Consider the following 13,818-nt stretch of genomic DNA (forward strand, 5'->3'; position numbering starts at 1 on the left):
CATATACACACCCAGACAACTAAAGACCTCTGCAATAACCACAGACAAATCCTTGTTTTATGAAAATATGTTTTTCCTTCATATGTCTTTGCGGGAAGTGGTTTGGTTGGGATGTTATAGAGGGCAGAGATCAATTATCTTCTGAGCAGCTCCATTCATATTTTTTTAATGTATTTTGCTTGCTTGCTTTGTTGTTTATGCAGACGACCAGATCAGAAGTCTTCAAGATGTGAAACAAGGGGGAACCTGACTAACTCTTGTCTTTCTGTGTATCAACATAAACTAATAAAAGGTCTTGTAGATGAATAAGCTTGAGACATCAGAATACTTATATAGTTTAACTTGACAATTTCACTTGATTCATTTAATGACATATATAACAGTCACTTTAAAATGTGTCCACTTTTTAATCTTTCACATGTGATTGATGGTAGTTTTGACCAAAGTACAGTAGGCAAACTGGTGCGTAAAATTCGCACCAAGTGGGTGGGTAATGTTACATTCAAAAACTTCTGATCAACTAAGAGTGGAAAGAGTCCCCTTGGGAGCGGAGGGCGTATACTTTAGTGTTTGCATAAAAATGTACCCACAGCAGTGCATACCAACCGAAAGGAAGGATGCCCGTTCCTTCTCTGCCAACAGTGTTCCAAAAGGAAGTCTGATAATGTGATCCCCGGCAGAACAACTTCACAGCGTGACTCACTCAGTCTGCCACGGGAATAGTCCTACTGGAGGAAAGTTTACTGCGCTTATTACTTCATGATGATGACATGTTTACATGAGAATAAGGACGGCTCCAAATGAAGGTGTGTGTCACTTTTCTCTCTACAACTGAAAAGTGGAACCGATGAGTCGAAAGGGGAGCAGAAACTTTAATCAGCAATTGGGTTAAAGGTTTTTCTAGTATGGAGCAGGAAGAATGCAAGGTATCAGTATGGGTCTGCCGGGAGGAGAAACTGGTCTCCGGGCTGTCCAAGCGCACCACCTGCTCCGATGTTGTCAAAGTTCTACTGGAGGACCAAAACTTGAAGCAAGGTGCGTCAGCGGTGATGCTATCTGGGACCCCCCAGACTTACTGCATAGCGGAGAAATGGAGAGGCTTTGAGAGGATTTTACCCAATAAAACCAAAATCCTGCGTCTCTGGGGTGCCTGGGGAGATGAGCAGGAAAATGTGAGGTTTGTGTTGGTGAAGAATGAGGCATCGTTACCGAACAACGGACCCAGGAGTGCCGAGGCGCGGGTTGTTCAGAGCAAAGACAGTCCGTGCGTGTTCAAGGAAGCAGCCAAGACCACAATGGCTTTCTCGCAAGAAAAGCAGCGGAGGATTGTTAGAAAAGCTTTTAGAAAGTTGGACAAAATTACCAAAAAGAAAGAGGAGACGTCCTCAGTGGAGAAAGTGGAAACGTTGGTGCACTTGGTTATATCGCAGGATCACACCATCCGCCAGCAGATCAAAAGGATCAAAGAATTAGATAGGGATATAGAGAGGTATGAGGCAAAAGTGCATTTTGACAGAATTAAGAAACATGGTATCAATTATGTGCAGGACACATACATGGTGGAGTCAAGCGCGAAGGCTGATCCAACAGAGAGCGTGCCATGTTCCGCGGAGGCTGTCGCACAGTTTGAGGAGTACGCGCTCTGTTGCGAGGTGGTCCTGCGACTTCAGGAGGAGTTGACAGAACGCGAAGCTCTCATGGACATCATCACAGGTGAGATTCAGGAGGAGCTGAACCAAAGGTGGATGAAAAGACGGCAAGATGAGCTGTCGGGCAAAGATACCGATAGTATTGGGGGGTCTGTCGACATCCCCGTGTCTGCAATGGCTCCAAAGGCAGGGGTCGCTGCTCAAGAGATAACTGTGGACAGTTTATCAGAGAATGACTTGGTTTTAGAGGAGGAGAGAGTCAAAATACAGCTGGATACTAGTTTATATATTGGTCTTCGTTTGAACACGGATTTAGAGACTATTAAGGGTGATTTGGACTTAAGCCAGGAGCTGTGGGACGCAAAAGAAAAAGAACTAACGGATTTGCTCGCAAAAATGGACTCTATGGATTTAAATAACGAGAAGGTCCCCGATGATTACAAAGAACCCTCTGGTGTTACTGAGACTGAAATGTTGCCTTCCTTGGAGAAAAGCAGTGGGTGGGTGGAGCAGGCCAGAGGTCTCTCCAAGACCAGCAACACGAACGATGAGGACTCAGACACGGGGCTGAGCTCCATGCATAGCCAGGACTCTGACAATACACCTGTTTGTGAATCACTAGTGTAGCTCTTTATTGAACTGTTGAAAATATGTAATGCCAACTCAGGGACAGTGACATTCTCTACACAAAACAATATGTTTCTCCTTTTTCTCCAAAAGACATAAGCATGGACACATAAAATCTATAAGGCGTCAGGTAGCCTAGCAGTTAAGAGCATTTGACCTAAAGGTCGCTGGTTCGAATCCCTGACCTGACTAGGTGAAAATATGACTATGTGCCCTTGAGCAAGGCACTTGTAAGTTGCTCTGGATAACAGTGTCTGCTAAATGACTAAAATGTAAATAGTATAAACAAGCAATATATCATATGTCAATTGTGCTGAAATCCTAACAAAAGTTATGGAAAATTGATATAGCTTGCTCTGCTGTTTCTGTGTGTCACAAGTATTAGAAATAGGGAAAACAACAACTGCATTGAACTGCAAAGACGCACATGACTATGACCATTCAGCTATAAACATACAGGTTACTGTGGAAATAAAGTATTACAACATATTATGATCTGTTTGATTTAGTACTGCCAAGATGTAGCATTTCCCAGATGGTAACTTCTAGAAATATCAAAGGACATTATCAATGAACGAAACCTCTCTCTTGAGAATGTTGTTGATGCATTAATAACTGTTCATGTTGAGAGAATACTGATGCAAATTCAGACTAGCTGTCACCTGATCCAGTGATTGTTTAATTCATCCATGTAGGCGATCCTCACTTTCTCTCCGGTTTCTTGGCAACATGATGGTCATGCCCTATTGGGGGCAATGCCCTATTCAGTTACAGTGCTGTGCCAATCAACCTCATGGATCGGTTGTTCTCACCATGGTTTATGTCAGGACAACCATTCGAGAGCTCTAATCGGTTTATCAGGACAAGTAATAGTGTATATGGATCCTGGGAAAGCTGAGACATCCCAAAGTCAATGCAGTGGTTATGCACTGCCCTACTCAGACTGTGGTTCTACAAATTGAGGAGGAGAGAGAAACATGTCATGCAGAATCAGTTTCTGTTTATACAACCCCGTCTGCGTCTGTGTCTGGGCGTCGTGCTGTTGTTGTGCCCACTGTGCGCTCACTGTGCTGTGTTTGACACGGGGCGGCAGGGCCAGAGAGCAGCTGCCTAGCCCGGCTCCCTCTGCTGAAAACAGCAGCTCTACATAAGTCAGGGAGGAAGGCTGGGTCAGGCTTCATGTGCTACTGTGTGGGATGGACTGGAACTGTTTGAGAAGGGATGTGTGTGTTTCAGATCTGGAGGATTCGAATCCGCAACAGCTCAGTGCCACACTAACGCTGTGTTAGTTTTCTATACTGCTGAGATTATTTTGGCCTTATGTTTGAAATTGATCACACAGAGGTGTACAGTATGTGGCCAGACAGACACAGACAGACAGATCAGTGGTACAGTAGTGAGGTCGTCCCCAGTCTTTCTCTAACACCAGCACCTGCTCTGATCCCACCAGATGACAGAGAGGGAGGATGGGGGTAGATAACACTTCATTCAGCAAGATTGAATGGAAATGTTTCAAACAGACAAACAAACAAGAGCATAAATTCCTGTGTACATGAAATAGAGCGGCAGTGTGTTTGGATTGGACACCAGAGAGGAACATCTGGTCAGCGGTGTGCGTGTGGTGTGTGTGGTGTGTGTGGTGTGTGGTGTGTGTGGTGTGTGTGGTGTGTGTGGTGTGTGTGATGTGTGTGTGTAGAGGAGAAGCAAAACAGAGAGAAACACCAGACAGTCACAGGCAGCTGCTGTCTTGGATGGCACAGCTACTTCTTCTCTCTGAAACTGTGTTTATGCTGTGTAGGCTTTGTAGCCGTGTTGGGTAGATAAGGCGATTTAACTGTTTAAGCACTCTGGTAAGTCACAGATAACACTGAAACACAACCTTGTTGCATTGTCCTCAAACAGCCATTTTACCTCAAACGTATCCATACACTGTACCATACCCACTTCACTTTAAAAACAACCTGGCCACACCCTTACCATAAATAGCATGATTTAACTATAAACTTTAAAAATAAAACGTAGGCGTAACCATCTGTTCCAGGGATTTCCTGTACCATTTCTGTTGCGTTTGAATGATAACGCTATCAGGCTGGTGTTATCATAATGGAGTTGCATAATGCAGACATACTGTAAGGTTAAAAGACTGACCTTTCAGAAAGAAAGGTACCCTTCAACCCCCACCATTCCACTCATGCAATGCCCCCTTAGTAATAAATGAGACCCTGCCCTGGCGATGTTCTCATGGGTCATCAACCTCATCATTCATAAACCCAGGTAATGAACTGTATCGGCAGGAGACAGCAAATCTATAAATAGTTACAGAGCAGCAACCTGTAAGACCGGAATCATTCTTACGCCAGCTGAATTAAGACCGGCCCTCTAAAACTTTAAGGGGCCAATTGTAACTTCCACTTAAGTAGAATTTTCATTTAATATCCCATTGACATCGCTGAATAACTAAGTGAAAACCTACTGCACATCTGGCCAGTCGGTTATGATTCACCCCAAAGAGATCATCAATATGTACAGTGCCTTGCGAAAGTATTCAGCCCCCTTGAACTTTGCGACCTTTTGCCACATTTCAGGCTTCAAACATAAAGATATAAAACTGTATTTTTTTGTGAAGAATCAACAACAAGTGGGACACAATCATGAAGTGGAACGACATTTATTGGATATTTCAAACTTTTTTAAACAAACAAAAACTGAAAAATTGGGCGTGCAAAATTATTCAGCCCCTTTACTTTCAGTGCAGCAAACTCTCTCCAGAAGTTCAGTGAGGATCTCTGAATGATCCAATGTTGACCTAAATGACGAATGATGATAAAGACAATCCACCTGTGTGTAATCAAGTCTCCGTATAAATGCACCTGCACTGTGATAGTCTCAGAGGTTCGTTAAAAGCGCAGAGAGCATCATGAAGAACAAGGAACACACCAGGCAGGTCCGAGATACTGTTGTGAAGAAGTTTAAAGCTGGATTTGGATACAAAAAGATTTCCCAAGCTTTAAACATCCCAAGGAGCACTGTGCAAGCGATAATATTGAAATGGAAGGAGTATCAGACCACTGCAAATCTACCAAGACCTGGCCGTCCCTCTAAACTTTCAGCTCATACAAGGAGAAGACTGATCAGAGATGCAGCCAAGAGGCCCATGATCACTCTGGATGAACTGCAGAGATCTACAGCTGAGGTGGGAGACTGTCCGTAGGACAACAATCAGTCGTATATTGCACAAATCTGGCCTTTATGGAAGAGTGGCAAGAAGAAAGCCATTTCTTAAAGATATCCATAAAAAGTGTCGTTTAAAGTTTGCCACAAGCCACCTGGGAGACACACCAAACATGTGGAAGAAGGTGCTCTGGTCAGATGAAACCAAAATTGAACTTTTTGGCAACAATGCAAAATGTTATGTTTGGCGTAAAAGCAACACAGCTCATCACCCTGAACACCCTATCCCCACTGTCAAACATGGTGGTGGCAGCATCATGGTTTGGGCCTGCTTTTCTTCAGCAGGGACAGGGAAGATGGTTAAAATTGATGGGAAGATGGATGGAGCCAAATACAGGACCATTCTGGAAGAAAACCTGATGGAGTCTGCAAAAGACCTGAGACTAGGACGAAGATTTGTCTTCCAACAAGACAATGATCCAAAACATAAAGCAAAATCTACAATGGAATGGTTCAAAAATAAACATATCCAGGTGTTAGAATGGCCAAGTCAAAGTCCAGACCTGAATCCAATCGAGAATCTGTGGAAAGAACTGAAAACTGCTGTTCACAAATGCTCTCCATCCAACCTCACTGAGCTCGAGCTGTTTTGCAAGGAGGAATGGGAAAACATTTCAGTCTCTCGATGTGCAAAACTGATAGAGACATACCCCAAGCGACTTACAGCTGTAATCGCAGCAAAAGGTGGCGCTACAAAGTATTAACTTAAGGGGGCTGAATAATTTTGCACGCCCAATTTTTCCGTTTTTGATTTGTTAAAAAAGTTTGAAATATCCAATAAATGTCGTTCCACTTCATGATTGTGTCCCACTTGTTGTTGATTCTTCACAAAAAAAATACAGTTTTATATCTTTATGTTTGAAGCCTGAAATGTGGAAAAAGGTCGCAAAGTTCAAGGGGGCCGAATACTTTCGCAAGGCACTGTATATATAATCAAATTTAAGAGACTTTTGTGATATTGAAATACATGCTACATATGCATAGTACAAAACCACTCGCAAGAGATGATGCAGGCTCATTATGTGTTTGCTGGAATGAGCCCAGCAGTTAATATCCATATGGGATCTAATTAAACCCTCTCTTCATCTGGTGGCTGTCTTTAGGAAATACTACTGACATCGAAACAATCTGGATGAGCGGGGGGCAGTAAAACCAAACCAGGAGTGAGTCAGAACATAACATAACACACCTCAAGGTGCCAACTGACAACCACTCTCACCCCCATCCAGACCATTCTACACTGGAGCTAATTGTTCCACAAGGGGCATGTCAGATGGAGGGGCTGACCCTCTAGTCATTCTGAAACCTGGGGCATGTTCAGCAGGGCACAACATTGAGGAGCATCAGATAGAAATATATTTAGCCTAAATATATTTCAATATATTTATGCCTCTCTAACATGTAGAATAAGGAATCATGTTGGCTCTGCTCATGTAATTTCTATCTGAAACATTTAACAATGTTTTCCTACTGAATGTGGCGCTGAAAGAGTGATAGAAAGAGACAGAAGTCCTGTCAGAGCTCCTACTGTAGCTAAGTGCCTAATAAACTTGATGAGCCTGTCTGCTCTGTTCTGTTCATCAGTCAATCTAGCTGGATGAACATGGAACATGAAGACTAGGGTGTGGCCTCGTCTGAATCGTTGATGACAACAACTCAGCCTGGCTGTTTGGTGCCATGTAAGAGAGAGTAATTACTCAGACACAGTCCCCTCACAGGGCCCGTCATAACTCACAGACACAGTCCCCTCACAGGGCCCGTCATAACTCACAGACACAGTCCCCGTCATAACTCACAGACACAGTCCCCTCACAGGGCCCGTCATAACTCACAGACACAGTCCCCTCACAGGGCCCGTCATAACTCACAGACACAGTCCCCGTCATAACTCACAGACACAGTCCCCTCACAGGGCCCGTCATAACTCACAGACACAGTCCCCTCACAGGGCCCGTCATAACTCACAGACACAGTCCTCTCACAGTGCCCGTCATAACTCACAGACACAGTCCTCTCACAGTGCTTGTCATAACTCACAGACACAGTCCTCTCACAGTGCCCGTCATAACTCACAGACACAGTCCTCTCACAATGCTTGTCATAACTCACAGACACAGTCCTCTCACAGTGCCCGTCATAACTCACAGACACAGTCCCCTCACAGGGCCCGTCATAACTCACAGACACAGTCCCCGTCATAACTCACAGACACAGTCCCCTCACAGGGCCCGTCATAACTCACAGACACAGTCCTCTCACAGTGCCCGTCATAACTCAGACACAGTCCTCTCACAGTGCTTGTCATAACTCAGACACAGTCCTCTCACAGTGCCCATCATAACTCACAGACACAGTCCTCTCACAGTGCTTGTCATAACTCACAGACACAGTCCTCTCACAGTGCCCGTCATAACTCACAGACACAGTCCTCTCACAGTGCCCGTCATAACTCACAGACACAGTCCTCTCACAGTGCTTGTCATAACTCACAGACACAGTCCTCTCACAGTGCCCGTCATAACTCACAGACACAGTCCTCTCACAGTGCTTGTCATAACTCACAGACACAGTCCTCTGACAGTGCTTGTCATAACTCTCAACCCGAGGAGCCACTCAGCCATATTGATTTATAGGAAGGGGTATGGTTGGGTTAATTCCTCCTGCTTCTAGTTTTGAAACCAAAGCAGCTTAATGTTGTTGTTCTAACACGCAGGCCCAATAGGACCGATTAATGCCATGTTAGAGTTATGCGACAAACATGGGAATACACTGAGTGTACAAAACATTAAGAACACCTGCTCTTTCCATGACAGATTGACCAGGTGAATCCAGGTGAAAGCTATGATCCCTTATTGACATCACTTGTTAAATCAGTGTAGATGAAGAGGTGAGACAGTTCAAATAAGGATTTTTAAGCCTTGAGACAATTGAGACATGGATTGTGTACGTGTCCCATTCAGAGGGTTAATCGGCAAGACAAAAGATTTAAGTGTCTTTGAACAGGGTATGATAGTAAGTGCCAGGTGAATCGGTTTGTGTCAAGAACTGCAACGCTGCAGTTGTTTTCATGCTCAGCAGTTTCCCGTGTGTATCAAGAATGGTCCACCATCCAAAGGCCATCCAGACAACTTGACAACTGTGGGAAGCCTTGGACACACAGTGTAGATGACACTGATTTAAATGGTTTAGCACAGCACAGAATGCAACCACAACTATTCCTCTCGTAATGTCTGTGAACCCAAATTCTCCAACATCTCCCTGTAACCTAACCTTGGCGGTGCTGTGATTTTGGCTGCATAGGGCTGGGAAACACAGAGCTGCAGGCAAACAGGCGTCCAGCTAGTTGGAAAGGCTGGCTAGATTAAACATTTACCATAGTAAATACATTCAGCAGGCTTCCTTGATCTCATGCTCCACAGGCCTGTCAAAGACGAAACATGCCTGTGTGTGTCAACCCCTTTTAATGACTCACACAGCACAGGACACAATGTCCCTCTACATACCTGTGTGTGTGTGTGTGTGTGTGTGTGTGTGTGTGTGTGTGTGTGTGTGTGTGTGTGTGTGTGTGTGTGTGTGTGTGTGTGTGTGTGTGTGTGTGTGTGTGTGTGTGTGTGTGTGTGTGTGTGTATATGTGTGTGTGTGTGTGTGTGTGTTACACATCCCTTCCATCACTTCCCTGGCATAATATATTCGTGCACTGAACTAGAAAAAAAATCAAACATGTTACATTGCAATAACACAACCATGCATTGGCAAAACAAGGTCATGTTTGGTGGGCCAGCCATTAGCTAGGTTCTGCTTTTATGATATATTATCAACAGTCATATGCTCGAGTCCTATTCCCATGCAGCAATCAGAGCTATCGGTGTGAACAGGTTGGAGCTGGCATATGTTATGTTGTCTGTCAGTAGGAAAGAGTGAAGTAAAGAACAGGTTCACAGCATTTAAACAGGTTCTCACAGGAGCCAGTCACGACACTTATGCTGAACAGGGAGTCATGTTAGTGCTACGCAACAACACTCGTCCATTATGCAAGTCATAAATTTGGGCCTTCTAATGTTACCCTCTGAACAACACAGCTCCTAACAGGCATGGTGAAAAGAAATCACCATGACGATTTATAACAACGCTCCTGACCAGAAGAGCTAATTATCAAAACCAGCAGTTGACGATTTGTTTATAATTTTGCACTTCACGATCATCATTATTTAAATTTAGTGGTAGAGGTGCCGGATCTTAATTTGATCACTCTTTTGGTGCTGAGAATTTTCCTGCACTTCAGGACATGCAGATGAACTTCGTGATTTACATAAATTTACTGAAAACCCACGGTTATATTAACATATTGCACTTCTCAAGTAGCCTACTTTCAGCCAAATAGCCTAACCATCGATCATGCAACATTATAGACTAAACATTAAAATCCTGTTGCAGCAGGATTATTTTGCTGTGACAAGATGTCAAATTAAGATCCTATAACTGTATATAAAAACCTCACAGTACAATAAGTTAGAATAACTGCGGTCCAGTCAATGTTTTCATTAGTGGTTATATTGATGAGAAAGCTACAGTACTGTAGGTCATCCTTACTGTGTGGACACACAGGGCAGGTCAGAAGGAATAATGTCTTGAACTCCTTTTAATGAATTGGAAATCAACAAGAGTATAGCTTCTCTATGAAGGGTGAAACAGCAGGAAGATGACTAATGGCAAGTGCATATCTTGCATCTGTCAGGGTTTCCACATATACTGACATCGTTATTAGTTGAAAAACATGATTTAGTCGTTGATTTGTAAGCAATTCTTGTTATTCTTTAGAGATAAACATGAACGTTTTATTTTTCAAAAATGTTTTTTTCTAGATGATTATAACCTGTTTGTCAGGTCTGTTCAGAAGTGGCATATGTTCATTTTGATTCTAGTCCAACTCATCCCAAAAGATGAATGCCAGGAAGCAGGCGGCACCTTTCCCTTTCCTGCTCACTTCCCATTACAGTTGGGTTAGGGGTGTGTGCGCGTGGGCAACATTTTGACATGAGTAAAAACTGAAGCTCTCTCACCTGTGTAATTAGGTCATTTGTGTGCTCTCCCATGTAAGATTAGGTACCATCAAAATATGTTTTCATTAATGTATAAAGATTGAATCATGGGCACGTCAAAGAGCACAAACAATTTAGAAACTCCTAAAATGATTGTAGTGAACCTGGACTAGAGGTGAGAGAAACAGTGTGCTGTCAATAATTCAACCCTGTGTGCCTCCTCCTCATGCAGATGTTAATGCGTCTTTAACAAGAGCTGACAGAGCTTATCTCCCAGAACAACTGGAAGACAAATTGCATCCTGTGTGTGGACGTACCTGCCTAAAAAGGTATCTGCTCTATCCATGAGGTTGAGTGGACACATAAGGATATAAGTATAGTAGAAACCAAAACACAGCATACAAGACTGGATTAGGAGAATGTAATAGACTTCTGGGAAACGAGACCAAAATAACTAGTTTGAATGTAAATGTTTTACTACAATTGTTGCGTTTCGGTCTAATTTGTTTTGTATGTGTTAACCTTTGGAAATATGTTTTGTGAAACTGGCTAAAGTTTAAATGTATCATCTAATATGCCACACATGGCCTCATACTGTTACAGTAGATGAGAAAATGATGCAATAACCCATGTCCTGTTTGAAAGCAGGTGAGACAGGAGACATTGGGGGATGTAAACAAACGTTACTGAGCGCCAAACTCCCACTCTTGCTTCAGGTATGGGGAGCACTTGTACCCCTGAGCTCTCCACCCATCCCTCCCTCCTCCCCAGGTTCTGAGGACTGCCTTTGACCCTGAACTACCAGGTCAGAGCCATTAGGCTGCATTTAGACAGGAAGACAGAATCTGATATTTTATTTTCACAAATTGACCAATCAGATGAGCTCTGAAAAATGTGTGATTGGTAAAAACACCAATGAGTGGAAAATAAATAGAATCAGGCTTCCTGTCTAAAACGCAGCCTTACAAGGTCAGAGGGTTCACTCAAAGCATTCCTGAGCATTTAATAGGTCACTACCTTAACTTAGAGCGAGAGTGAAATAGCAAGAGAAAAAACAGGAGAGAAGCAGAATGAGAACATGCATCAACACAGAGCAACGCTAGTTAAATCCACCTACTGGAGGGGAAAAGAGAAAAAACAAAAATGCATCAAAATAAAACAGCGCTTTCTTCAGCCAGCCAAGTATCGGTGTGTGGGATCAAAAAAGACCTGAAGCACACTCCCCTCATTCCACAGCTTTTCCAGTTGACTTAGTTTTCCTTGTGAGCTGACAGATTTATAAGAGCACTAAATCACAATAACAAAACCAGGTTAAATCTGTATTGTTCGTCTGGCAGTCTCTCCACTGCAGTGCTTTTCTGACAGTTGCATAAGTAGGGGAAAGTAGAATCCGCCTCTTCCACAAAAACGTCACACAGCTGTTCCATTAGAGTGAACAATTGTGTGGTTGTTAGTGCTGCCTGCATACACCTCCGGTAATTACAGGGGCTGATTGTCATTAAATGTTGTGAAAGAGGCAGATACCCTCCCAAAACACACAACATGATCACCCACAATGTTTGTGCAGTGAAAAGTTTGAGAAAAACATTACAAGATGAGAGCCTCTGGTCAAACATGTAGGGTCTAGATGTAAATGGATGGTGCACTAGCTGCCTAAAGACATTAGTTCAGACTGGCTGCCATTTATCTAGTCAACATAACTAGTTAACTCATTACAGAATCTGTCAAATCCAACAGTAGTGGCACCATCACCACTGTTCATCATAGAATACAACATGTTACCTCTATGTAGAGATGTTAAGTTTCTAATCTCTTGTATAGTTGTATTGAGTTGAGTTTCTCATAAACAATGTAAACCAAAGAGCAGGCAGTGACGCCACATGTGACCACCCTCAGAAACATTTTAGTGAATAAATGACTGACCATTAGAAGGGTTAATATTTTATTATTTCAAAACAGCTGACGTCTCTACGAGTACAAGATATATTAAAACAACAAACAACTCCACTGGAGCGACGTCACAGAAATTCAGAGGTAGAATTCACAACTAAATATACACTCCCACATGCAGTGCTAAAATATGATGACACAGCAAATCCCACCTTTAGCCTAGTCGTCGCACCAGAGGGCTGAGTGAAAAGTTACTGTTCTTACTACCCAGAGAGTACTAAATCGCTGGGTAGCAGTGTTAGGACAAACATTGGAAAGGGGATATGGAGCAATGCCCCATATCAGAAGGTCCTTCCTAGGACAATGATATTCACAACTATGAGCAGTGATTAATCTAAGACATCCAGGAAGGTTGGATCTTGCATGTGATGTTTAAAAAGTTTCCATGGGGACATTACTCTGTAGTCCTCCGTGTTGGGTTTTGAGGGCATTGTGATAAACAAGAGTACCATCAAGTGCAGGTCCTCCTTTCCTCAGATGAGTTGGGACTCCTGAGTGTTCCTTAAGGGGTTGGTAGTCTTATTCAGGCAGTGACATCTTGATGGCAGTTCCCTATGACAAGTGGAGAGTGAGTGATCAGTAAAAAAAAATACATTATCAACCAGTGAAAGAAGATTAAGGATGGGGCTGACAGGACTGGGTGGGTTGTGGCGCTGACAGGACTGGGTGGGTTGTGGCGCTGACAGGACTGGGTGGGTTGTGGCGCTGACAGGACTGGGTGGGTTGTGGCGCTGACAGGACTGGGTGGGTTGTGGCGCTGACAGGACTGGGTGGGTTGTGGCGCTGACAGGACTGGGTGGGTTGTGGCGCTGACAGGACTGGGTGGGTTGTGGCGCTGACAGGACTGGGTGGGTTATGGCGCTGACAGGACTGGGTGGGTTGTGGCGCTGACAGGATTGGGTGGGTTGTGGCGCTGACAGGACTGGGTGGGTTGTGGCGCTGACAGGACTGGGTGGGTTGTGACGCTGACAGGACTGGGTGAGTTGTGGCGCTGACAGGACTGGGTGGGTTGTGGCGCTGACAGGACTGGGTGGGTTGTGACGCTGACAGGACTGGGTGGGTTGTGACGCTGACAGGACTGGGTGGGTTGTGACGCTGCACCCCTGCTCTTTCAAGCGGCATTCAACTGAAGCTAGCCACAAAACATTTTTCTAAGTATAGATACTGAAAGAGACTGGAGATCTGGTTTGTTGAGCAAACAAGTTATTCTGAAAATGAATTTTTCTAAAAATGTTCAGAGTATAAATGTAGACGTGGACAAAACACACGTTGACATCCCGAAACAAAACCGACTGAAAAGATTTGCACTTAAAGTGTTGCGG

General features: G+C 43.7%; 2 protein-coding genes across 2 annotated transcripts in view; one reads left to right on the forward strand and one right to left on the reverse strand.

Moving 5' to 3' along the window:
* The first annotated feature begins 567 nt into the window (after nt 1-567).
* rassf10a (Ras association domain family member 10a) lies at nt 568-2,756 on the forward strand. Its single transcript, XM_046304945.1, has one exon. It carries the CDS (start codon nt 906-908, stop codon nt 2,274-2,276), a length of 1,371 nt encoding a protein of 456 aa, XP_046160901.1. The 5' UTR covers nt 568-905; the 3' UTR covers nt 2,277-2,756.
* Nucleotides 2,757-12,475: 9,719 nt separating this feature from the next.
* Nucleotides 12,476-13,818, reverse strand: part of si:ch211-266k8.4 (carabin) — a 49,984-nt gene continuing 48,641 nt past the window's right edge. The window contains exon 15 of the mRNA XM_046347237.1: nt 12,476-13,048. Within this exon, the coding sequence (XP_046203193.1) occupies nt 12,970-13,048 (79 nt within the window). The 3' untranslated portion in view covers nt 12,476-12,969. The remainder of the gene's footprint in view (nt 13,049-13,818) is intronic.

Source organism: Oncorhynchus gorbuscha, linkage group LG01 (assembly GCF_021184085.1).
Source record: "Oncorhynchus gorbuscha isolate QuinsamMale2020 ecotype Even-year linkage group LG01, OgorEven_v1.0, whole genome shotgun sequence".
Taxonomy (NCBI): Eukaryota; Metazoa; Chordata; class Actinopteri; order Salmoniformes; family Salmonidae; genus Oncorhynchus; species Oncorhynchus gorbuscha.

Excerpts from the sequence above, each read along its gene's own strand:
- rassf10a (XM_046304945.1), top strand. The coding sequence starts at position 906 with ATGGAGCAGGAAGAATGCAAGGTATCAGTATGGGTCTGCCGGGAGGAG.